A 27,241-nucleotide genomic window follows, 5' to 3' on the forward strand; every position below is an offset into this window, starting at 1 on the left:
ACTTGAAAACCCCTCTCTCAGAAATGGACAAATCCAGCAGGCAGAAAATCAGTATAGCTGAATTCAACAACACCACCAATCAACTGGATATAATTGATCGATAAACTACTTCATCCAACAACAGCAAAATACACATTCCTCTCAAGCTCACATGGAACATTCTCCAAGACAGACCACATTTCTGGCCATAATATACACCTTAACAAATTTAAAAAACAGAAATCATATATCTGCTTTCAGTCCACTGTGGAAATCAGTAATAGAAAGATAACTGGAAAATCCCAAAATACACAGAAATTAACACATTCCAAGAAAACTATAGACCAATATCTCTCATGAACAAAGATGCAAAAATCCTCAACAAAATATTAGCAAATAATATGCAACAATGTAAAAAAAGAATTATACACCACAACCAAGTGGGATTTATTGCAGGTATGTAAGACTGGTTCAACATTGGCAAATCAATTAATATAATCCATCACATCAATAGCCTAAAAAAAAATCACATAATCATATAAATAGATACAGAATTTTTTTTTTTAACAAAATCCACACCCATTCCTGATAAATACTCCCAGTAAATTAGGAAATATTTGGTTCTGTAGTGATGAACCCTCTTTTATTTTTAATACTGATAATTTGTTCTCTCTCTTTCTCTCTCTCTCTCTCCTTTTCTCTCTCACTCTATCTGTCTCTCTCTCTCAGCCTGGCTAGAGGCTTAATGATTTTATTAATCTTTTCAAAGAATCAACTTTTGGTTTCATTAATTTTCAATATTGATTTCCTGTTTTCAATTTTATTGACTTCTGATGTAATTTTCATTATTACTGATGAGACAAGTGAAGAGTTAAATGGAATGAGCTTGTGAGCTGGCCAGATGGGACAGGCAAAGAGTTAACACGAACGAGTGAGACTGTTTGCTAACAGGAATGAGCTTAAACATTAACTGCTTGGCTCTGGCTCCCCTGGCTACTAGCACTGCACCTGCAAGCTGACAAGCACCTTACATCCATCATAGGTGAGAACAGAACAGTTTCCAGTTGCAATAGCAGCCACCTGCAAGCTGATGTCCATCATAGATGGGAACAGGACAGTTCCCAGGAGAAGATAATTGGAACTGCAGGCCCCTGTGAGCTGATAAGCACCCTACCTCCTGCACAGAAAAACATAAAACCCCAGCCCTCCTTCTCCTCAGTGCAGCTGTCGCCCATTGGACTCTGCCCTGGCACAACTCCATTTGCCAGTATCTCTCTCTTACCCCTCTGTCTCTGCAGCTGTCTCCATCAGACTGTTCTGGAAAACTTCTGCCAGTATCTATCTCTTACCCCTCTGTCCCCACAGCTCTCCCTCTCAAACGGCCCTGGCAAAATTTCTGCCAGTTCCAAACTGAACTCTCTCTCTCTCGTTTTTTAACTTTCAATAAATCTTTTCTCTGGATACTCTTGTAGAGTCTTATAAATCCTTTTACTTCTGTGAATGACCAGGGGTTAATTCTACACCAAGACAATTATTTTTCGTGTGATTATTTTGGACTTAATTTGCTCTTTTTCTAGTTTCCTAAGGGGGAAACTTAGATGATTTTTCTTCTTTTCTACTATATACATTGAATTCCACAAGTTTCTCTGTAAGCACTGTTTACTCTGTACCCCACTAATTTTAATAAATTGTATTTTTATTTTTATTTAGTACAAAATATGCTTACATTTCTCTAGCAACTTCTTCTTTGATCCATGTGTTATTTATAATTGCTAAAACTTGGAAGCAACCAAGATGTCCTTTAACAGTTGGATGAATAAACTGTGGTACACCCAGACAATGGAATATTATTCAGTGATAAAAAGAAATGAGCTATTAAGTGAAGGAAAAACATGGAGGAAACATAAATTCATATTACCAAGTGAAAGAAGATAATTTGGAAAAGCTACACACTGCAATTCTGTATGACATTCTGTAAAATGCAAAACTATGGAAATAGTATAAAGATCAGTGATTTGAGGTGAGGGGATGAATAGATATCACACAGAGGATTTTTAGGGCAGTGTAACTACTCTGTATGATATTATAGTGATGGATACATGTCATTATACATTTGTCCAAACTCATAGAATGTACAATACCAAGAGTCAACCCTAATGTAAACTATGGACTTTGAGTGATTATGATGTATCAATGTAGGTTCATCAATTGTAAAAAATGTACCTGTCACTCTAGTGAGTGATGTTGATAATGGGGGTGTCTATGCATATGTGGGGCCAAGGAGTATATAGGAAATCTCTGTACCTTCCTCTTAATTTTGCTGTCAACCTAAAACTGCTCTAAAAAAATAAAGCCCTTTAAAAATGCAAAACACAATAAATAAAAAAAAGAGGAAGACGTAGGTATCTTAGGCTCATAAATAGGGATCTAATTACCTTAATCGTAGAAATAAAAGAGGGATTCGATTGCTACCAAACAGCTTTTGTCTCAGAAATGTAGGAACACATGAGTCTTGCCACTTATGTCAAATATATCTCGTTTGTCCCTTTTTTAAAGTTCTCCAAGGAAATTATAAGGAAGGAAAAATAAAGTAAGACCCACCAACAACTAGACTTGTGTCAGAAACTCCAGTGAAGAGATCATTAGGATGCCAGGCAAGATCCCCTATAAGGTTTATAACCCTGAACCTGAATACTTAGTAACCACGGGACACAGAACAGAGAAAGAGACTGTGAAGACACCAGTGCCAGACTTCCACAGAAAGGGCCAGTTCCATCTCTCAGTGGAAAAGGCCCCCACTAACTTTCCCTACATAAGTCAAGGAGAGAAGAAAAAGAATAGAGCAGAATGCAGATTGCTCCTTCTGTGAGCAATCTGGTTCAGCACAACTTTTTCTGCCATTGGAGGGAAGAGACAGAAGAGAGAGCCATACATATTTGTGTAGCCTCTAAACACAACATCACCTGTCTATTTGCAAGAGTCCCAACTAAGTTTAGATAATCTGACCCCTTAGATTGATAGTTCATGTTCCCTGGTGGGGAAGGAAGAAGAGAGTTTCTTTAAAAACTTTCTGTCCATCACACCCCCACCCCCTCAACCCACCTGAACCTCTTACCTTCTCACCCAACTGAACTTACTTTCTCACCCTAATCCAGCACCTAGCAGAGAGCCATTTATGCTTTTGAGATGGAAAGGAATTTGGTCTTCATTAAAGCAACTCCATTTTACCACTGTGGATACTGAGGGTCAAAGAGATTAAGCAACCTCCCCAAGGGTGTTTGGCTATTTCCTGCATGTCACCCTAACTTACTAACACTCCCTAGTCATCTTTATTGTGCTTCGATCACAATTAGAAAATCCCCAAACTGTCCTCTGTTGTATGAGTCCACATAAAATTTTGAACCTGGATTATAATAAATGAAACAATGGTTTTAATATCCCATGTTTTAATATCATGATTATATTTTTATACTTGGGAATCAATCACTGTCAATATTTCCACACATGGAACTTAAACACAAAGTGTGTTGTTATAATCGATCATTTTCTTTAATTGAGCCACATCCAGGATTAAAATACATGATTAAAGAAAATAATAATTAGCTGTAATTATTCTTTTAATTACCATTAGCCCGCATTGGGTTTCTAATTTGTCACTGTACATTGCTAATATACTTTAGGTTTTGCTGAGTTCTTCAGTTTTAGGGAAATGTCTTATGACAGTGTTAGAACCTGAATTGTGTACCACCAAAATTCATGTGTTGAATCCATAACCTCTAACGTGACTGTGTTTGAATATAGCACCTTTAGATAGGTAATTAAGGTTAAATGAAGCTATAGGACTGGGACCCTAATTCCAAGTGACTTGTGTCCTTTATAAGAAAAGAGACACCAAGGATGCATGCACATAAAGGAAATGCTGTGTGAGAACACAGTGAGAAAGCTAAGGAGAGAGTCCTTTGATAAAACAAATCTGCCAACACTTTGATCTTGGACTTCCAGCATCCAGAACTGTGAGAAAACATATTCTGTAGTTTAAGCTGCCTGGTCCACGTTATTTTGTTATGGCAGACCTAGAAGACTAATATAGACAGCTTTTTTTATGTTTTTGTAACCACTTCCCAAACCAAAATTCTTTGCTTTGAAAGTTTTACATTTGGGGATACAGATGATACCACGTATGCTTTATTATAACGTACTTAAGAAAATCATATAAAAAATATGGGTTTGCAGCAACTGAAAAACAGAATGTTTCTTTTCATGGGTGGTCATGCTTGTTATTATTTTTGTTTATACTCCCCAAGATAATAATATCAATTGCATGAAGTTTTCACTTGAAATTTTTTAAATCAAATGTATACTTGAAAACACTTTTATTCTAATCTTTCCATAAACTATGGATAACAGCATACCATTTACTATTAGCATTTTAAAATATTTCTATATGTCTAACTTTCACAGAGTCAAGGAACTGGGATTTCAAGAGTTAGAAGAGATTATGGAATGGTAGAAATAATAACTTAGGTGTATATATTATATGCCTTGCATATGCTATTTCATTTCATTCTTACTGTGATATAAGCAGAGAGAGTATGAGTGTTCCTATTGCATTGTCCTGGAAATCAAGGCTCAGAGTTGCAAAGGGATAGTTAGAAGGACTCACTGAAAGTGAGTACTATTCAGAATTAAAATCCTGATCTTTTGATGTCTCCTCTGCTGTTTTTCCCTTTTACCTCACATTAACTTATAGTTTACTCTGATTCATTTCTAACCAAAAAAATTACCTAAAAATTATTTTCCAAATGTGGTCAAATATAGACATCCAACGTGGATTTACTTATTAATTAGACATTGCATTTTTCTCATCATTCTTCTGACAAATCGATCATTCTCCATGAGTCATAAAGAGTAAAATCATTATTTTTTCATTGCATATTCTCAGGGTTAGAGGAAAGAGACATGTGGTTTTATGATACAGGAGGTGAAATGAAGGATTATCGAAGATAGTGTTGTATTCACGAGGCTTGAAGAGCACATGTCTATGAATGGCCCAAAATGCCATGACTCTGAGCCCATATCTATTCTATTACAGACTTAATGACATTCTAACTGTCTCTATGAGTTTCCCATGACCCATTCTGAAATATGTTAGCCTTCTCATAGAGCTGGCCACTGCTGCTGTGGCATAAGATTGCCACTCTGCCAGGTTCAGCCATACAAGGTTGGTGCCCACAACTACTGTAATCATTCTAAATGTCTCTGACCACATCCTAAACTATAGAGCCAAGACCAGGGTGGATCTTTTAATGCCTGACTGAAGATTCAGGGATAATAGAAAAAATTACAAGACAGAATAACTGTCAACCTCTCCGGTATATACATGATCTCAGAGCCCCCAGGTTCATACCCATTCTCAGGGTTATAAGGTATTCCTAGCTGCTGGCCAAACTCAACATAGCAGTGCCAACTCACACAGTGTCCTGATTCAGAGTATAATCTCCCTTGTCTCAAAACTTTAACTGAAAAAAAAAATCTCCCTTTTATCCTACCATGAGGTTTGCCTTCTTGACACAGATCTCCATTTTTCCTAGTGATTAACTGAGGGCATATCTTCTCCCTTAAGGAGGGACCTCGACCCTCATGGAGGTGTCGCCCTTCCACTGGCCCCACCCAACAGAACAATCATATCTGAACACAGTAGCCCCATACAAAGTCTTTCCTTAGCATGCAGGTCATTCAGTCTTAGACAACATCACTGCTAAGAAATCAAAGGGCCACAAAAATGTTCACACACAAAAACAAATGTCCCTCCTTTTCTGGTTTATTTCCAGTGTACGTTTAAAATTCTGTCTGTATCCCTTTCCTGAAGTCCTCTTTATCTGAGCTCCTTATTCCAGAAAACAGCTGCTCAAGCTAGAATACATACTGTATCAAAGAGTAAATTATAGTATACAAGCAGACTACATTATAAATATATTCATAAAGCAGAAACACGTCTCTCAGAGAAGCAACAAAAATCTGTAGAGATGTTGCTTTGCCAAAAACTTATGCACAACAGTTAAAATTACCAAAGAGACTACATAGTTTCTCAGTTTATAACATCTGCAGGCATGTTTACATACTGAGGAAAAGAGCCCCAGAAGAAAGAAAGAGATGCTAAAATGCAGAATAAGAGATACACACAGAAAAAATTCTCTTAGGATTTTGGGTCCAAGATGGCAGATTAGGTAAACACTATGCCTACTGCATCCCAGGATCACACCAAAATTACAAATAAATTATATAACAATCAACCTCAAGAGTCATCTGAGGACTAGCTGAACAGAAACCCTATAACTAAGGATATAAACAAGAGGCCACATCGAGACTAGTAGGAGAGATGGAGACACAAAATGGGCTGACCTCAGACCCACAGATAGTGGTTGAACACTGGAAGGGACACCTCGGTGCCAGAGGTACCCACAGAAAATGGAGTGGTCCCAGCCCCACACTGAGCTCCCCAGCCCAGGGGTCCTGTGCCAGGAAGAGGAGTTCCCTTAACATCTGGCAGAGAAGATCAGTAAGGACACTGTCTGTCTTCCCAGTGACATGGAAGGCAGCTAGAAACCCAGACACCCTTTTAAAAGGCCTGCATACAGGCTCATACGCTTGCAAACACTCACCTGGGCTCTGGGGGCAGCAACTCAAGAGGTGCCAAAGACATATGGGGAAAGACAGTTGTGTGGCTTTGAGGCAAAGGCCGGAGGGACAGCAGCCAATATCTGTGTGGAGCCTGCCTCACATACAGCCTCCAGGAGGGCACCATCTTTTCTATGCTGAACCCTCCCCAAAAGGGCCAAATTGGAGACCTCATTGGTCTGGTAAAATTCGCACGTGTGCACCACCTTGGTAATGCCCGGGTCCCTGCCCTGCACAGATAGTACTGCATCACCCCAGGCTCTCTCAGCTATTGAGTGCCAGCCCTGCACCACAATCTGCAGAAGCCTTTTATAGCAATGGATGGCCTGCAGTGGTCCAGAGAACTTTTGGTGGCAGCCAGTGAACCACAATCTGTGCTGCAGCCTCTCTTGGGCTTCACTTGGGAATCATAGCCAGCCAAGGCAAGCTATGGCTGGCTGAGGAGTTCTCAGGGCATTTTTTGAAGTGGTCACATGCCAGACACTGTTGCAAGAACTCAATCTGCATTAACCTTGTAAAAACTATCAGCCATGCCTCGTGACTCCCTGGGACCAGGCCCCGCACAGCTACTGCTGCATTGCCGAAGGTCCTCTCTACACCAGGTCAACCAGGCCAGCCTCTGCACCTAAGGAGGCTCTTTCAACAGCTGAGCCTCACGGGGAGCCAGCAGTAGGCAACACGCCTAGGGGGCCATGGGCCTTTTGCTAAGCTTCCTCAGGCCCAATACTGGTGGCAGCTGGCCTCAGTTCACAGTGAGGCTACCCCCACATGTCTCCAGGTCCAGCACAGACAGCAGCCAACCACACAGAGCTTTGTAGCTCCTACCAGGTAGCCATGGGCTGGTCACATGCAAGGCTGAAATTAGCCTGCATAGGAGCCCATCCCAAGAGACACCAGAAACAACACACCCAGAGGCCAACTTCAGACCACATCAGAGCACTACCTGGTTAGCCCCACAAGTGGGCACACCCAAGAGGTTGTCTCAATAGGCACAACAGCCCGAGGGGGCAAATCCCCCTCTGAGGGGTCAGCCCCACACACAGCAGCTCATACACTGTGGGCATAGCCAGGCCTCACTGTCAGTCAGCTGGGAGTCAGTCCCACCCACTGATACACCAAAAACAATCAAGGCTCAACTACAACAGGAGAACACACACAATGCACTCAAGGGATACTCCTGGAGCACACACAGGAGATCAAGGAGACTGCACCACTGGACCACACAAGACACATACTACATAAGGCCTCCCAGCAAAGAGTGAGACACATACGAGATCTACCTAATACACAGAAGCAAACACAGAGAGACAGGCAGAATGAGGAAACAAAGAAACATGTCCCAAATAAAAGAAGAGGAGATATCCCCAGAAATAGAACTAAATGCCTAACCATCGTGCTGTACACCTGAAAGTAATATAAAATAATACTAAATGTCAACTATAATTTAAAAATAGGTTTACAATCAAGGGATGTAAAAGACAGCATAGGGAATATAGTCAATGATATCATAATAGCTACGTATGGTGTCAGATGGGTAGTAGACTTGTTGGGGTTATCACTTTGTAAGGTGTGTAAACATGTAATCATTATGTAGTTTTGTACACATGAAACTAATAAAAATTAATTAATTAATTATGTAATTTTAAAAAACCTAATGCAGAAAAATCAATGAGGAACATAACATTAAAATTTTAAATAAAGACAAGTAACAGTGCCATGTCAACCCACATTGCAGCCTAAGGCAAACGGAAAATCAGTAACACTTATCCTGTCTTTAAGTTTTGGACCTTTTGTTCACCACTGATTTTCAGTCTAAATTAATTGAATTTTTAAAATACTAAAATAAATTCTCTTAGGAGGATTATAATTAGGAGATAGAAGTCAGAGCACAAGTGGACGGAATAAACTTGGATTAAAGGAAAAGCTGGTTGAAGTTTGAAAATAAAGGTCTGGAAAAAGATTCTAAACTAAAACTGAAAGCACTAATCCAATCTGGGAAATAAGGAAAAAACATTAGATCTATTTCAATTCCACAATGAACTCCTGGATGGTTAGTAAATAAGCCTCTGTACCTTCCTAAGTTTGAACCAACTTTATAAAAGGGAAGTATTATTGAACCTCTGCTTACTTCTCACATTAAGAAGTGGAAATAGAAGACATGTGGTCATAGAGAAGTGGAAGATGGTGAATCTGCATTAAAGTGTATAACATCTTTTTTGTAATCAAGAGGGAACATATATGAGAAGCCTTGTATGCTTGCTGGACAATTAGAGAGCAGAGGCATTAACTCCAGTAGACAGAAGGCAAGATTTCCTCCTTGTTAAGTGTCCCATATTGAAGGTAGGTTGATCATTAGGTCTATATATGGAACATGGATTGCATGACATATTGTGAAGGCGAGTCCATGAGTCCACTAGAGCAGAATATCACTATGTTTGTAATGCTGTAAAGGCTGCCTCCTCTCATTATTGGCATAATAGGTTATAGTGAGAATGTAACTAAGGAGAATGAGTTTTGAAATCCTCTGACCTTAATGTTCGGATTCCATTGTTTATTAGCTGTGAGCTAGACACATCTGTAAACTCCTTTAATGTATAGTAATAAGAGTGGTACTTCACAGGGTTGCCAGCCTTTCTCTCTCTGGTATTAGGGAGGCAGCATTGGTCTGAGTCACTGTAAAAGACAGAGGCACAAGGACAACTCCAGGGGAAATCATGACAAATGTCTGGAGAGTCTAGTTAAGATATCATGAGCTTATGTATGTGAGAGGAACCCTGGGTACTGTGGGAGAGACCACTGGGGTACCCTTAGAGTTAAAAACCAGTCAGAAACTGGGGCAATGCTTTACATCCTCTCAGTTGGAGGGCTTCATGGCTTAATTCTTGACCCTATTTTCTGCATATATTCTCTCCTTGAATATTTTAATCCAGGTCTTGCCCTTAAATATGCAGTCATATTAGACTTAGGGCCCACTCTACCCCAGTATGACCTGATCTTAACTTGACTAATTACACCTGCAATGACCATATTTCCAAAAAACATTTACATTCGAAGGTACTGAGGGTTAGAACTTCAACATATCTTTTTGAGGGGCACAATTCAACTCATGCCACCATTAATATATTGATGAGTCCCAAATTTATACCTTTAGTTTTGATCCTGGGTGATCTCTCAATTGCTTCGTTGGCATTTCCACTTGGATATCTAAGTAGGCACCTTAATATGTGCAAAACTTATTACTGTCCCAAACCCTAACTCCAAACCTTTAGGTTCTCAGCCTTCTTCATCTCAGTAAATGGGGTTAACATCTGCCTCAATGTCCTATTTAAAATTTAACACTCATCTGTTCTTCCCCCCTTCCCCCCTGTATCATCTTCTACATATATTCCATCAACAGCATGTTTTGTTCTTCTCTCTCTATGATGGGAGGTGAATCATCCATTACTCTCATCTATTCTACCATCACACAGATCCAAATCACCATGGAGTATAAAAACAGCTTCCAAAATTCTCTCCTTGCTTATATCATTGTCTTTCAATAATCCATTTTCTATATAGCATTCAGAGTAAAATTTTAAAGCTACATGGCATTTCCTCTTCTTGAAACTCTGAAAGTCACTCTGCCATATTTAGAATGAATTTTGGACTTCTCATTATGGCCTACCAGAACTAAAAGGTTTGAGTCCAACATCACTGTTTCATATTACTACTCCCTCACTTATATTAGCCTAGGCATGCTTGGGATCACTGATTACAGAAACTGTCTTGTGTTCAAATTGTTCAGAGTCCACATTTGAAGTGCTCATGTGAGTAGGAGGGGAGATGGAGTGGAAAAGGATGGAGAGAAGAAGGAAAGTATAGCAACTAGCATTTCATGATTGCAGAGATCTGGAGCCCACCCACTTTTTTAAAGTCTTTTTTTTTAATAAGCTTCTTTTCTTTTTTATTATTATTAGTTTCAGGTGTACAAAACAACATAACGATTAGACATTTACAACCCTCATGAAGTGATAACCCCCCCTCCCCGAGTCTACTATGCCTTTGACATTGTACATTGCTATTAGAATACCATTGACTATATTCCCTAGTCTGTACTTTACATCTCATGAATATATATATATATTCATGTATATATATATATACACACACATATATACATGTATATATGAAATTATAGTTGACATTCAACATTACTTTATATTAACTTCATGTGTTACAAAACAGTCACAGGGATGTGAAATACAGCATGGGGAATATAATCAATAATGTTGTAAAGACTATGTAGAGTGTCAGATGGGTACTTCTATGTATCCACCCACTTATATGTACCCACTTTAAACCAATCCTTCTCATTTCACTTCTGCTTCATACCACTGCCTTCCATGTTATCTATACCTGCAAATTTTGAGCATTACAATTGGATTACATTTTGCATATACTTAAGCTAAGGTGTCTTTGCCCTATGCCAGGTCAGGTACTTCTCCTCAACTCACTTTCTTCTAGCTTCCAAAATTCATAACTATCTCATGTCCACAGGTATCTTCTCTCTTATTTTCTTTTACCTTATGAATTGATAAAATTTTAATTCTTGATTACTGTTTAGTAAAGTTTGGGAAAGAGAGTAGATATACAGATGTAATCAATCTGTCTGGTTAATGAGAAGCATGTCTGGTATTAACTTGATTTCTCTGTTCCAACTCTTCCATTGTAACAAGTGGCAGAAAACCCATAGATTTGGGTCAAAGTAAAAACTACATCATCTGTATAAAAACAATGGATGGAGTGATAGTTGAGAGCATTATATCTCAATTTCAGCAATACTGACATTTGGTACTGGATAACTCTGTTGTGGGGGCTCTCCTGAGCATTGTAGGATGTTTAGCATCACCACCTGGTCACCCTCCCAGTCACAGAATGTCTCCAGATAGCATCAGATGTCCTGGGAGCAAAATTTCCCCTGCAGAGATCCACTGATTTAGAGAGAAATTGGAGTACTATTACCAGAGTAAAGAAGAAAAAATGACAAACCCACGAAAGATCCTCTACACCATAATTTAATCAACAAAAACTATGACTTGGAAAGCCTTGCGGCAAGACATGCCAATACTTTTGACCCTGAATTACTATATGATCTCAGGACAGGCAGGAAATGAGAGGAGCCAAGATGTCTCTGAGGAACTGGCAGTAGGATACTTTGATCTTTACACAAGGGTTTCACTATTTGTGGAGTTCAGGGTCTCTGCAGTTTCCAGTATTTCCTTCCTGTCTGCCAACCTGACATTATATATGTCATATATAAATGTATACTTCACACATATTCTTTGAACAAATGTTTATTTCCCACCCACAATATGTCAGGGACCATGGAGACACTGCGTATACAAAAATTATGTTATATTTAGGGCCCTGCCCTTCATGGTATTTATATTCAGGGGGACAAGTGATAGTAAATAGTAAACCCATCAATAAATAAGTTAGCTCAGGTGGTTATAAGTACTATATAAAAAATAAAAAAAGTGCAATGTGTTAGAAATGAAAGGTGAGCGGGCAGGGGGGAAGAAGCAAAGAAGACAAAATTAGACTGGGAAGTTAGGGAAGACCCACTAAATAGGTAACGTCTGACTCAAAACCCAAAAGACAATTAGAAGATATAATTAAATGTTTCCCATATGAAGACTTAGTAAGAGAACTTTAAAAGAAGGAAAACAGCCAGTTCCGTGTGTGTGTGTATGTGTGTGTACGTATGTGCTGTGGTCTAAATGACTGTGCCTTCCCAAGATTCATATGTTGAAATCCAACCCCCGTCAAAATGATGATATTAAAAGGTAGGGTCTTTGGGAGGTGATGAGGTTATGTGGAGGGAGCCTTAGAAAAGGGACCCTTATAAAAGAGACCCCATAGAGCTTTCTAGCCTCTGCCACCATGTAAGGATGCAGTGAAAAGTCAGCAGACTAGGAAGCGGGCTTATACCAGAGACTGAATCGGCCAGCACCTTGATTTTGGACCTCCCAGTCTCAAAAACAGTGAGAAATAAATTTCTGTTGTTTATAAGTCACCCAGTCTATGCTATTTTTTGTTATATTAGCCCAAATAGACTACAACAATATGTATACATTTATACATTTATATTAACTTTATATACATTTCAATTAACTCTTGCCCTACTTCTCACTTCTGTTTATTAGGCCAGCAAATGGCCGATTAGAGTTACTTGTTCTCTCCTACTATCACCCTCCTGTTTTCTCAGCTCCCACAATGGCCTGCCTTATTATTTGGTTAGTTCTGAATTTGAATTCATCTAATAGGCTGAACTTACCTTTTTGTTTTAAGTAATGCCATAAAATGCTTCCCGTCTAAGGACTGATTACTCTTGGATGGTGCCCTTTCTTATAATCTAATCAACAAGTTTGTGAAGGAAAAGGGTAAGTTAGTACCACAATACCAGTCTGCCGTTTCCCTTCAGCAAAATCCACAGTCAACCCAGTTTCTCTTCAAAGGGACTGGATAAGCAGGCTTCCTAACGGACATATCTCTTGAAGTCACCAGCTGGATCACTCTTGCCTATGTACTCAAGGTTATTCTACCCTTCAGCTCTGTCATCATTCATGTTCCATTTTTAATTTGTCATCCAGAGAAATTCCTGGAAGATATCAGAAAAGTCATCCTGGCAGTAGCAGAGGTTAAAAGCAAACAGATAAATATATGTCTTCTTCACAACAGTGTCAGATTGAAACTGATTTTCCCTAGACACTGAAACGAACATGTTTTATGTTTCTTAGATCATATTCTCTGATGTGAATCATAAACTCACTTACCAAACCAAATTTTTTTGCATAACCATTTGAGCCAAATCATGTTTAAAGCTCTGGATAAGATATCCATGAACAGAATAGATGCAATCCTGACTTCAGGAGCTTACACTATAGTGGGGACAAACAATGGCTATTTACCTTACATCTGGGACTGTCCAGCACTCTTTGAGGACCCTTCCAGTGTCTTGAAAATTTTCCACCCATGCAGAACTGCCTCTCCAAGGAAGACACCAAAAACTCAACACCTCAGAATCTCTTGCAGCTAGATCACAACGTACAACTATGGCCCTTCCAATTTCCAATGACATGCATTGTTAAGAGATAAATACGGAAGATGCCACAAAAATGAAGACACAAACAGAATGTATTTTTCGTGAGAGTGCTTTGGTGTTGCAAAAAGTTATCTAGGCCAGAGAGGGACAGTAATAGGTATTTTGTAATAGTATTAGCTATATAAGGTATGGAGTCCTCAGTTACACAGCTTTATAGTACAATCTGGATTTGTTCTAGATTTGCGCCATCTAATATGGTAGCTAATATAGCCATATGCATCTCTTGGGCCCTCAGAATACAGTTAGTACTACTGATGAACTAAATTTTTAATTTAATTTAAATTAAAATCTTAAAACAGCTGCTTTATCCAGTTATTAGAGAACACTTAAGTATATTTGGAAAAACTTTGGTATGTATATCTACTTGTTCAACTGTACATTTTATTAAATTAAGATCTAAAATAAGTTTTTCTGATAGAAATTTAATGTCCAAATTGAGATGGCCAGTTAAGTGTAAAATACAGGATTTTGAAGACAATATAAAAAATAATGTAAAAATATCTCAATAATTGTTTAAATCAATTATATGCTATAATAATATTTTGGATTGATCAGGTAAATAAAATATATCTTTAAATAAATATGACTTTTTCCTTTTGCTTTTTTAACATGGCTGTGGAAAACTTTAAATTACATATGTGGCTCATGTGATATTTTTATTGGATAGCAATTTCCTAGATGAACGGTTCTCAAATTTTAATATGCATCAGAATTATCTGGAAGGCATATTAAACCAATTCAATGTTTTAATGGAAAATAACAGAGGGTGACCAAGGAAGGAATCTGGAGACATGACCTCTGAGGTGTCTGAAGATGAAGATTTGGGGAGAGACCTGCTACAGAGAGATCGAATGGTATGAGCTAAGGTTCTGAGGGAAGAAAATGATTGGTATTTCTGAGAAGTTCTGGGAGGCTCTTGTGGCCAGATCATAGTGAGGAAGGACAAAATCCTGGTAAGAAATCAGAAAGACAGATGGGAACCAAATTGTGCATGGCATTGTAGAACATGGTAAGAAATCTAAATTTTATTCAAAATGCAAAGGAAATACATGAAAGAATTTCAATCAGTGGAAGATGAGGACCTCATATCATCTCATTACTCAAGCTAATGCCTGGAAAACTGAATATGAGCAAAGTGGAAACCGGCTGAACAGTAAGACTATTGCAGCAATAAAGGAAGGGTTAAGAAAAATATGCTGAAACCATCTAACGGGATTCTAAGCAGCTACTGACAATAATAATTATAAAGATGGTACAAATATTGAAAATGTTTAGGATACCATGTTAACTGGGGGAAAAGTATATAAAATCCAACAGACATTATGCTTCAACTATGTAAAGTTATATACGTATACAAGAAAGACTGAATGAGAATACATCCTTTCTGTTTCAAAGAATAGTGAAAATATGGACATATTTCCTTGTCCAGAATTTAAATTAATATAATATTGCTTTAGAACAATATAAATTGGGAATTTTCTTTAGTTAATTAAAAGATTTATCTTGCCTATCCTCTTGTGAAATATTTTTATCAGCTCAGAAGATAAAATTGTTAATAGATAAGCCACATATGTATTTGTTTACCACTGCAGAGTGAATTTCAGTTTATTTTTTTAAATCAGAAGCATTCTGTAAGTTTTTCTAAATCAGTCTCTGTACTACAGCCACAAAGGAGATATTATCCACTTGAAGAATTCCTAATTCTATTAAAAATAAATGCATCAGGTCTCCAACCAGAACACAATGGTGGCCGTCTGATTTCAAATCTCCCTATATAATCTTTCACCAACAAAACAAATACAGTATCTCCTAATTAGGTGTGATTTGTATACTTACATGCTTACTGATTGCTACATGCTAATTGAATATCGTGCTACTCTACTGAATCATGCACCTAACAACAAAGAGACCTAAATGCATAACATGAAACTATCCAAATGTTATTATTGACCATGAATGCCTTTGTCACCTGAGAGTGGGAAAAGGCTTTCTAAACATAACTTCAAAGCCCATTGCATCGAGGCCAGGTCCAGCGAGCTGTGTCCTACCAGTGCCTGCAGCTGCTTCTAACAGCCATTAAACATTCAGAACCATACCTCTAAACTATAACATAGCTATAGTTATAAAAAATAGTAACAGTAAAACAATCCATCTTAGGATGGTTAAGATGATTAAATGGGATATTATACACGTAGAGATGATTTTGTAAACTGTAATAAAACCATTCATCATGCATGGCAGATTATTATTGTGTGACAAAGAATTGTGGGACAAAAAATTCTAAGACCAGTGGGACTTAGTATTTTTATCAAACTGCTCTTCCAAATCGCTTTACAGAAGGTTATTAGCCTCAAACCTTCCCACTCTTGCTTCTAGGTCTCACACTGGAGAGGTTCATGAAGCTTTATTGAAGCTCCGTGAAATGATTGCCACTGAGAAGGCTCATCAACAAGTGTTTTATCTCCTGTTTCTGATATGGCCAAAGGGGAAATCTTCAACTTCACCAAAACCAAAAGAGCGAGTAGTTTTGAATGACAATTTAGATTCTAGAGTTAAGGGTAGAAGCTCTGCTCTACAGTTACACTACCAGGGCACCACCCCCTGCTGGGTGATTTGAGGCAGATATTCATCCACGATGGGCCTCAGTGATTTTGCTCAGACGTGGCTGATGATGATAGTATCCATTAGGATGCTCAGAGTGTTAATTAAAATTTTAAAATACTTGGAGATGTTGTTAGCACATAATAAGCATTCAGTGCTTGTTTTATGCCCTGAATACCACATTTAAGCAATCTCCCTTTATCTTCTTTTTTTTTTTTTTTGTCTTTGCTTTCTTCTGTCTCCATTCATCTAACCTGTGACTATATGAGCACTTTCTTTTCTTAGCATCCACACATCTTTTAATGAACCTGAAGAGCAGACACAAGTGGAAGACTAAATGGGTATAAAATGTTTTTGTTTTATTTATTAATGAGTGACTAATTGCAAGAAGTTATGCTGATCTGTCTGACTATATACATAGCGGAATAAATTATTTGAAGAAAGAAAGTATAGGACGGGAGAACTCAAATGGAATTATCATCAAGCTCTCACATACTCTGTCACATCACAGTAAAATCTGATAGGTGTTCTCTTGGCCTGGGAACTTGCCCTGCCTCTTACTGACTTGGTAATTTGGCCTTAGTATTCTCATCTGCAAAACAGGGAGATTGACCTAGACAATATGTGAAGTCCTGTCCTATTCCAACCCTGTGGTTCTACATAAGACCATAGGTTAAAATTCCTCAGCTGTCATACATCACCTATATCTTTTTCATCATCTTTAAGCATGTAAAATGTCAGAACTATAATACAAGTGCATGCCAAATTACGCATGCTATAGTAATAAATGTCCATTGATGAACTTATATCTTAACATTTGAGAACTATGGCTGGAATGAAAATATCTCCAGAGGTGAAACCATTTCATTTTCAAAATGCAGCAGTATTTAAAAGCTTTCATATTTGTTGTTAGGAAAGAGCCACTCTAACTGGCATAGTCAGACTAAAAGATTTTACTTAAAAACTCATTTTTCTCATTATACAGCCGTGCAAGTTTATTGTAAAATATTGGGAAACTATAAACAAGAATAAGTACATATCTATGTATTTACTAAATTAAGATCTTAAGTAAGTAGTTTTGCTTCCTCCTTAGAGAGTCCATGAGTATTTTTCTGTATTTTTAAAATAGTCTCCCCAGACACAAGTTGAATGATAAAATAATATTGCAAAAGAAGGACCTGCCATCTCTTTAAAACTAGCATTTATTATAAGAGCCATATGGGAAAATTATGAAACAATTAGAATTCAAGCAGTCATAAAAATAGTTATTTTTAATGTTTGTATGTACTCTGACCCCCCCATCTATGCATTAGCTACAGCTTTAAAAAAATATCAACTGCCTTGAGGTATAATTTACATACACTAATCATACACATTTTAAGTGTACAGCTAAGTATACAGTTCCATGACTTTGACACATGTATACACCTGAGTAACGGCCATCATTATCAAGATACAGACCATTTCCATCACCCCCAAAAGTTCCCTCATAATCTTCTGTAATCAATTTCCTTTCCCTACCCCTTCCCCCAGACAATCATTAATCTGTTTTCTGTCACTATAGATTAATTTCACCTTTTCTAGAATTTCATATAAAGAAAATTACACAGTAATTTTTGGCTGGCTTCTTTGTTCAGCATATTGTTACAGAGGTTCATCTATGTTGTTGCACGTACCACAAATTTTATTTTATTGCCAAGTAGTGTTTCATTGTATGAACATAGCACAGTTTATTTATCCATGGGTTATTTCCGGTTTCCCTTTTCCATTTCTCCTTTTAACTATACATCACAAAGACTTTTCCCATCGCTTTAAAGTACTGAATGTTAATAAGGAGGCATGCATATGTATGCTATGTATGCATCCTAATTCATTTAACTGTTTTACTTCTTTTGGACATGTAAGCTCTTTATCATGATTTAAAATTATAATACAGACTGTTATAAGCATCATAATAGACTCAATTATTAATGGAATCTGAGTGAGGAATAGGATTCTTGGACTACAGTCTTTATCTTTCAAAAGTTTAGAAACATTTTCACTTTCTTTTAAATTCCAAGATTCCAAATGAGAAGTCTGATGCCTATCTGATTCTTTCTTCAGTAAACTTTTTTTTATTATATATGAAAATTTATGATTTGAAATTTATACTTGTTTAAATGGGTCTCTGGGATATGTACACATGCACGCCTCTTTTTTATAAAGAAAGTTATTCTTAGAACTCACCATTTTAAATCTAAAATTCCAAATTTTATTATAGCTCAGAATTTAAAAAATAAACTTTGATATTTGTTTTTTCACTTTTGTTTCTTCTAAAACTGTTTTTAGCCTTCACATTATTTCACATCAGTTCTCCTCTGTGTCTTAGTGTTTTTTGTATCTTTAGTCATGATTTCTATTTCTTTGTATTTTTCCCTATGTTGTCAAATATGCTCTCTAGTTTATTTAACAGTCTAAGGTTTTTTTTTAAATCTGTGCCCATTCTATAATTTTCTGTGGTTTAAAAAAAATCTTAAATCAAGTTTTATTTTAATTTCCAGAAACTCTTTTATGCCCTCTCATGCTGTGTTCTTAAGATTTCTCATTTCATATATATTTGTGTGTACATGTATATACATATACATACTTTTTTTTTTCCTTCAAATGTACCACATTTCATTAAAAGGCTTGATATCTTTCTTTGCTTTTGGAAGTCAATTGAGTCAGCTTTCCTATGCACCTGAGTACTTTAAGTTGGAATGTTTTTGCAGTGGTGAACCAGTAGGCAAGCTTGCTCAGTCCTTCGGTTGAACAATATGAGGGAAAGTTTCTTTGGTATCAAAAGTAAGCTGGGAGAGGTTACTCTGACCAACAGAGCAGCTTTCTATTGGCATCCATGACCACAGCCACTCTCGTCCAGAGCTATGTGCAATGTGCAATAATTGTACAGGAGTACTCTCTCCTCCATTACCAGATACCTGCCCCCACCCCACCCCTTCTCACCCAGTCTTCTGCATACAGTTTCATTTGTAGAGGCAAACATCTTTCCATTCCAAGAATCCTCAATACCACTTTCTAGCTCTGCAAACATTGACTTGCACCTGTGCCTCCTTTTAGAACTCAAAATCCTGTATGTTTGAGACTTCCTCCAATTTCCAACCATTCTTCCAGTTATTTAGAAATTGTCCCCCACCCCCACCAGCAGAATGTTGAGATCAGGTTGAGAGTGACAGAACCTAGTGATGAAGTTTCTCAAAAAACATGGATTAAATGTTTGGATTTTAACCTATGGGCAACAAGAAGTCATTGTGTTTTAAGTAGGTAAATGAATGCGATTAAATCTAAATTTTAAGAAGAAATGTTTTAACTTCAGTCTAGAGAATATTCCTGGAGGCAGAGAGACTGGTTATAAGGGAGACACTAAGACCCTAGATTAGGGCAGAAATAGAGGATAAAATGCTAACACATTTGAGTGGTGTTTAGGTGTTCAGTCAGTGGAACTTGGTGATCAACTGTTGGAGATCAACTGTGGGAGACAAGGAGAAATTGACCAGAATTCTTGTTGGACTAGGTGGGCTTACACTGAGGCATAAATCACACTAGGGATCTCAGGTTACATTTATTTTGGAGGTAATATATTCCCATCCTCGTATGCCCATGCAGCAGCATATTTATAGGGATAAATTCCTAGAGGAGATCTAACTAAATTAAACTTCATGTGCATGTGAATTTTTATACCTATTGACATAGTGCTCTCCTTAAAAGTTGATTTTTTTCTCCTCCTTTGGCTGATGTGATACACAGAAAACGTTTCACTATCAATTTGATTTTGATTTTTTTATTTTTTTGAAGTAAGGATGAGCATCTTCTAAATGTTCAGAAGATTAGAAGACATAAATGTATCTGTTAATATCCCTGCTCAGTTTTCTATTTGTTGTCTTCTTTTCCTTCCTGATTTTTTAAGTTGCTTATATATTAAGAAGACCAGGCCTCTGTCTATCCTATGCATTGCAAATATCTTTGCCAGTTAAATGCTTGGCTTGTCATATACAGAAAGTATTCATTCTTATGGGCTCAATTTGTTCAATTTTTTTCTTTTACGGTTTCTGAGATATTTTTATAATGCTTAGAAAACATTCTCTATTCCGTCATTCTTTAAATGTCATCTCATTTTTTTATCCAATACTTTCATAATTGCATATTTAAACAAATATTTAATTCATATAGAATTTATTTTGATGAAAGGAAATAAAACTTCACAGATGCCTACTCATGGCCCCAGCACAATTCATTGAGTAACCCATTATTCCCTCCTTCCCTTTAAAATGATACATTTTTTTTAACCATAAATTAAACATCTCTACATAGCTCTCTGTTTTTTGGGTTTTTTTTTGGGGGGGGAGGGTGAGGGGGCGGGATTCTCTATTCTGTTACATTGAGCCTATCTAGTCTAGTGTTAATCAAAACTTTCTAAATTATTGTGATATTATAATTTATTTAATATCTGTTGAGGCTTATCCCATTCACTGTCGTTTTTTAATAGATATTCTTACATGTTTATTTTCTATGTAAACTTTAGAAACAGAATGGTTTGAAAAAAAATCATGTTGGTATTTTTGTTGAGTTCAGTTTAATTCCCAGATTTATAGGTTTTGGGAAACTTATCTTTATATTGTTTATTTATTATTTTTAGTCAACAGAAGTCTATTTATTTATTTATGTCTTTTATTCCTTCATCCATATAACTTATAACTTTCTAACTGATTTTTAATTGCGTGAAAGAAAACTATGGTTTTTTAGTCACTCAACTCTAGTTAAGAGCTCTATAGTTGATTCTCTTTGATTTTCCATGTATACACGAATATCATTTACAAATAATTTTGCCTCCAATTTTTATAATTTTATTTTCTTGCTCTTGTCTAACTGCATTGGCCAGTAACTCCATGACAGTGTTAAATAATAGTGATGATAGCTGTTCATTCTTGTTTTGTTTTTTCTGACTTTACTGAAATTTTGGGGGGTGTTTAACAAATAACAAACTTTGTATCAGCTTTCAGGAAGATGCCATGTACTGTATCTGTACTTTCCATTCCCCTGGGTTTCGTCACTGGCTTTCTTTGTCCAGTACCTTCCACCCTGAAAATTTCGTCTATTTGTTTACAGATAAAAAAGTAAGGTTCTTCTTCACCTATTGCTTCAAAACGGGGGGAAAAAAGAGTGAAGGGCAAGGTGAAAAAGCAGCTTGCTAAACTCCATAGCAAAAGGTTAGAAAAAGTTCCTTCAGGAGAGGGACATGCTCCCAGGGTTAGAGACGGAAAAACTGCAGCGTGGGGAGGAGTCGGGGCCACCCCACCCCCAGCCCACGTCGGTGCCACCGGCAGAGATGAAATGTGAGCCCCGCGGTGGCCCAGGACTCAGGAACTGCCCCTTCATCCGCTGCACGAGCGCCACCGAGAGAGACAAAGAGACGGCGGCACCAGCACTGCCCGGGCTGCCGCCGGGGCTCCCCTCGCAGGCTTCCGGGGCAATGGCTTGGTCTCCGCGCGACCCCCCTCTCGGGAGCGCCGCTCTCTCCATCTGACCGCCTCCATCCCCTTCCCGTTCCGGGCTCTCCCTTCACTCGCAGCCCTGGCTCTAGTCTCTCTGTCCATCTGTCCTGGCGCGCAACCTCGGGCCACCGGCTTGGATGGATGCGCGGAAGCTGCCCGTGTGTCCAGGGGTCTTGCTTTCGAAGTTGGTCCTGCTCTTCGTCTACGCAGGTCAGTGACATTGGACGGCGGGAGCAGGGAAAAGGCTTGGGGCTGCGTTTGGGTCACATCCCGGACGATGCGGTTTGGGCGGGACTCACTAGGACCTTTGTGGCAGCGCCAAGATCGTGTGGTCCCGGCGGGGCAAGGAACCCTCGGCTCGATCTCCACACGGTTTTGTTTTGTTTCTCTCCTTTAACGTTTCCTTTTCCCTCTCTTTTCCTTTCTCTCTCCGCAAAGCAACGTGGAAACCTCAATCCCACATTTAGGGAATTAGCGTAAAATTTATCCAACCGTATCCAAGACTGAGGAATCTGGGCGAGAGGGCGAAAGCTAAGGAGTGTGAGGAAAGCGTTTTCACAAAACACCTGAAGTTCAGAGGTATCGCTGAAGTTTTCAAATAAACTAATGGGGGTAACTTTTCCATTTCAGTATAGGCTACTTACTGCCCTCCATCCCCACATTCTGAATATTCCGGTTGTTCCCTTTTGGAAATAAAAAGCCTTAGACCTTTGTTTTTGTTTTCTAGAAGATGATTCTCAAGTGTGGTAGACTGGGCAATGGGATGCTTTGAGGTCAAACGTAAGGTTTTTGAGAGACACAAATTCACCCAGAGTCTATCCGTTCTTTGATTTGGTTAAGCACATGTTTATAGATGCATGGTATCTCATTTCCTTTTTCCTAATTACTCTTAGTGAGAATTGCTAATAATTGATGGAGCAAAGCAGTTTTTTAGTTTTGTGCTTAATATGGAGCCAAGTGATGTGGCCTCCCATTGATTACTCACTTATAAAGTTAATTACACATGTAGTTTTGCATCTGTTTCTTAGTCACAAAACAAGCTAAAAAGCAAAGTTCTTTGCGAAATGTTTTCATGTCTCTAATTTCATGTAACAAAAACTATAGGTTGGTACCCGTGACCTTGCAATGCTAAATTTATGTATAGTGCTGTGATTTACCTTTTCATATTTGTAAAGATACTACAACTGAAGTGAAGACCTTCTTCAACATTGTTATCTGAACAGCGAAGGAACTGAGTTTCTCTTTCATCCTTGCCAGAAATGAGTCCCAATAACTTCTATAGAAATTTTCAATCTCTTTATTAAAATGCAAACTAGTGGTTTCTATAAGTTATTTTAAAGATATTGTATCATAGGGAAAATGCTAACGTTCAAATGCAGACATTCATAAAAGTGGGAAAAGTACTTCCTATTTAATGAGGAGAAGCCACATTCTGATCTGTTTATACTTATTCCTTTTACTTAAATCATACAAGGTTTTCAGCACTTGAGGGACTAACAGGATCAACTGCATTACTATTAGTTTTATGTTAAAATATCTTTAATAGTCTGTTTGAAGCAATGGTAATTCTTTCCACCTCCTCTGTTTCTCAAAAGAATACAAAAATAAGAAAATAGAACACAGCAAATAAAATTTTAATGCCCTTACTCAACCACACCATTGCACAACTTTTTCTTATTCTTTTGTCTGTTTTATCCCTTATGGTAAACAGAAAGTTTCTAATTTGCACACTTTTCCTAACCTTCCTCTTCATCCTGTAGTGCTAGGTACACAACCTCCCAGGGTTCAGGAAACCCACAAGGTTGGCCAGTGGCAAAGTTGGTTAGTTTAGAAAGTGTCTTCTCAATTCATTTCTTCTCTCTTTCCGCATCCCTCCTTGGTAAACTACAAAGTATGTCATCTCAAGCCAATAACACTAGACTGACCAATTGTCTTTGATAAGAAACTTACTGCCTCTGATTAAGAAATGTTTATCCAATGTGCTCTTTGGCATTAATTCCTGAACTCTATTTCAGAGGCCTTTTTATGCTCGCCATACTCATTCAACTAATATTTGCAAAGAGTGATATGGCGAGTGACCTATAGAACAGAGGACATGCTCTACATCTTATCTAGGAGATAAAGTAGGCCCATTATTCTCTCTATGTATAAAAGACTGTGTGGTAGGAGAGGTAAAATCATGTGCCATAGGTGTTCGAAAGAGGGGACCTTATTGCTAGCTTAGGAATGTAAGATGATGGCTGTTTGCTCAGAGACTTACCAAACACCTGGCCCGTAAATGGCGCTCAGTAAATATTTGCTCAGAAAAATTGAATTGAGGAAAGCTTTTAAACTAGACCTTTGCAGAACATAGGAGATGGAATAAGACATAGTGTGAACAAAGGCAAAACCCAGGAGATGTCATGTATGAAAATAGATCATTCAGTTTGGTCGGAACTAAGAGATACAGTTGGAAAGGAGGAGTGGGGTGAAATGGGAGCACACTGCAGAAATAAAAATAGTTCAGACACCCTGATAAATGAATCACCAGCTTTTATGGGACAAAAACCTAAGTAGATGCACTGTCCATAACCTGAACTATTTTCCCCAAAGCAAGTGCATTGAATTCATGTTCCCTTTGTTAAGGAAATAAGAGCAAGGTTTTTATACCTGAAGCATCACATTGTGGAGTCACTTTGGGAAAGAGACTCAAGGAAGTGTTTATATTACTATCCTCTCCCACTGCAGGCCACAAAGACAGGATTTGGCCAAGGTTCTGCCTTCCTGGCCTCACCACTGACTTCTGTCCCCTCCCTTTCCTTCCCCTCTTATCCTTAGCTTACAAGAACCATTTGTGAGCCAAGTGCTTGGAGCCAGCTGCTCTTTTCCTGTACTACATACTCCTTGTGGTGGGGTCAGGGGCGGCAGGCTTCTTCCACATCATGCCTTTAATTCAAGTCATCGAAGAAAATCTGAACAGCCTAATTGTCAAGGATATTAACTTGAATATTACAAGTAATATTATTGATTTTCTGAAGATAGTTGGAATGTTTCATTCTTTTACAAGGGGAAAAACCCTCCTGTATCATCCAACCTCTGGTCTTCATAGAATTATACTCACAGAAACTGGAGAAAGCAACTACAACATCAAAATAAGCTTTGAGGTGTGGTTGAAACCTCAGTTTGGAAACGTGATTGTGGCTCTATTTGCCGTGCTATTAAATCTGCCTTTTTCAGTCTTTTAATTCTGGGAAGTAGACAAGAGCACTGAAAAATGCCATAAAAATAATGAACAATGTGTGACACAATCTCTAGATGTTTGCTGCAGGTAAAATCCAGCTTCTTGGCTACAAGATATTGGGCTTGGTTTCCTGTAACATTGGCTCAAAATATTTTGATAACACCATGTCCTTATAATAATAGTAATGAGAGTACAAAGTAGTAATTGAATCTTTGATATTCATGGAGCCCTATATAAGATATCACTGTTTAAACACCAAAATTAACTTATTTTCTATGAAAATATACTCTCATACTTAGGCAAGTTCTTTTGACGACTATCGAATCATCTGTGATCTAAAACCATAGTATCTACACTTACATTAAGATTCCTTTAGGAATCTTTTATTTTATTTTTAATTAAGACATTCATCACACTTTTCTAGTCATGAAAAACAAAGTGGTTAAAGTATTCAAAAATTGAAATATGATGGTCATTGCATTGTGACCACTTTTAAAAGAAGCTTATTACCAAATAATTAGGAAAAATGGTAACTACAGTATTGCTTATTTGTAAGTTAGCCCAGTTCATTATTTCTTTTAATAAATATTTTTGAGCTTCTATTTTGTGCCAGGTACCATTGAACCATCAAACAACTTTCTCCATGTACTCTTCCCACCAACTTTTATGCACTTTAGTCTTTGGATGTCTTCGCCTCCCACTCAAGATATATTTACTTTAAAATAAACTTTGTACATATTTCTAACAACAACAACAACAATAACAAAAAGATATTATTATCCTGGGCATCATTTTAAAGGCACCTCATTGCCTACATACACACTGGTTGTCTTTCTTGCTTCCACACAATAAGTGGGGACATCAGCTCCCCCACTATCTGAATAGCTTTTAATGGCATTAAAGAGCATGAAGCTAACATTCCTGCTAAGTGCTTGAGATAACTGACGACTTTAAATATTTGAATTAATTAAACAGTACAAAAACTGAAAGCTATAGACATTCACTGGGAAAATGATAAAATAAATAGCCTGAGAAAGTGTTATGTACTCTGCAAAAAGCATACACTGTCAATAAATCATTAGATTGTATTTCTGTCATCAAAATTTACAAGTAGATTTAAGTCAAGTTACTGCAGCTTACAAAGGTAATTATTTCCCCCTCTCATTTCTTCTTGACACATCCCAGAAGAAAACATTAAGGTTTGTTAATTAATGAGGTAGAAATAAAATTGAGGGAAAGAAAATATGGACTTGTACAAAGGCCATGCATTATTGATAAAGGTGAACGAATTTTGCTACCTTTTGATCACATCCTTTATAAAAATTAATCTTGGCAGGGAGGTGATTTAAAAGCAAAATCTAAATTTTCCTTTCTAGATAAATCAATTGCATGGACATGTAGATAAATATAACATCTTGTACTTTTGTTATGACTTTAGCGAGAAAACAAAAGTCTTATATAATTTAGACAATAGTTGACATTACCTTCAGAAATATAGTTGGAAATGCTTATTTTGTGATTCTTGAACATGTAACTTAAATTATTAGACTATACTTAGTATTTTCGTAATCGTGTACCTAAAACTCACATATCCATTATAATTTATACCACTGATTAGAACTAAATGGTAACCTTAACTTGTTAAACATTAGCTATTTGGGGGGAATAAAGAATTTTTAAAAGCCAGGGTAATTTTTATTCAGCATTTTTGGTATAATTTTCCTTGCCAAAGACATATGAAAAAAAGACAATAATTTGGTTTTGGTAGCTCCAATGTGTCCTTTTTTAATCAGAAAATAACTTTTCCCCTTCACATAGTGCTATTTCATAGCTTATTGATTCTTAAATCTGACAGTAAATAAATTCTTAATTATTCATAAGTTAATTATCTAGGGGAACTTCTTATCTTCCAATCCAAATGGATTGACAAAATATGCAGGCTCATTTGTGTTACCATATGTAGGCAAACTGATTATCAAGGTAAAAAATGGTAGAGGAAGAAAAGCATATAATGCATTGTCCTGAAAAATACACATTTTTAAAAATTATCTCCAGTTGACATTATTCATGTCAATAACACTTTCCATTAAG

The 27,241-nt window shown here is 37.4% G+C and overlaps 1 protein-coding gene and 1 long non-coding RNA gene across 5 annotated transcripts in view; one reads left to right on the forward strand and one right to left on the reverse strand.

Annotated features, from left to right (window-relative positions):
- The window catches only part of LOC141570173 (uncharacterized), a 402,630-nt gene that overhangs the window by 242,591 nt on the left and 132,798 nt on the right, over positions 1-27,241 (reverse strand). The gene's annotated exons all lie outside the window — the stretch shown is intronic.
- Positions 21,733-27,241, forward strand: part of CYYR1 (cysteine and tyrosine rich 1) — a 114,554-nt gene continuing 109,045 nt past the window's right edge. Inside the window, exon 1 of one of the 2 annotated variants that reach the window (XM_019729871.2) lies at positions 21,733-22,140. In XM_019729871.2, the coding sequence (XP_019585430.1) occupies positions 22,068-22,140 (73 nt within the window). In that variant the 5' untranslated portion in view covers positions 21,733-22,067. The remainder of the gene's footprint in view (positions 22,141-27,241) is intronic. The other variant, XM_019729870.2, reaches the window with a different exon arrangement.

This window comes from Rhinolophus sinicus, linkage group LG01 (genome assembly GCF_036562045.2).
Source record: "Rhinolophus sinicus isolate RSC01 linkage group LG01, ASM3656204v1, whole genome shotgun sequence".
NCBI lineage: Eukaryota > Metazoa > Chordata > Mammalia > Chiroptera > Rhinolophidae > Rhinolophus > Rhinolophus sinicus.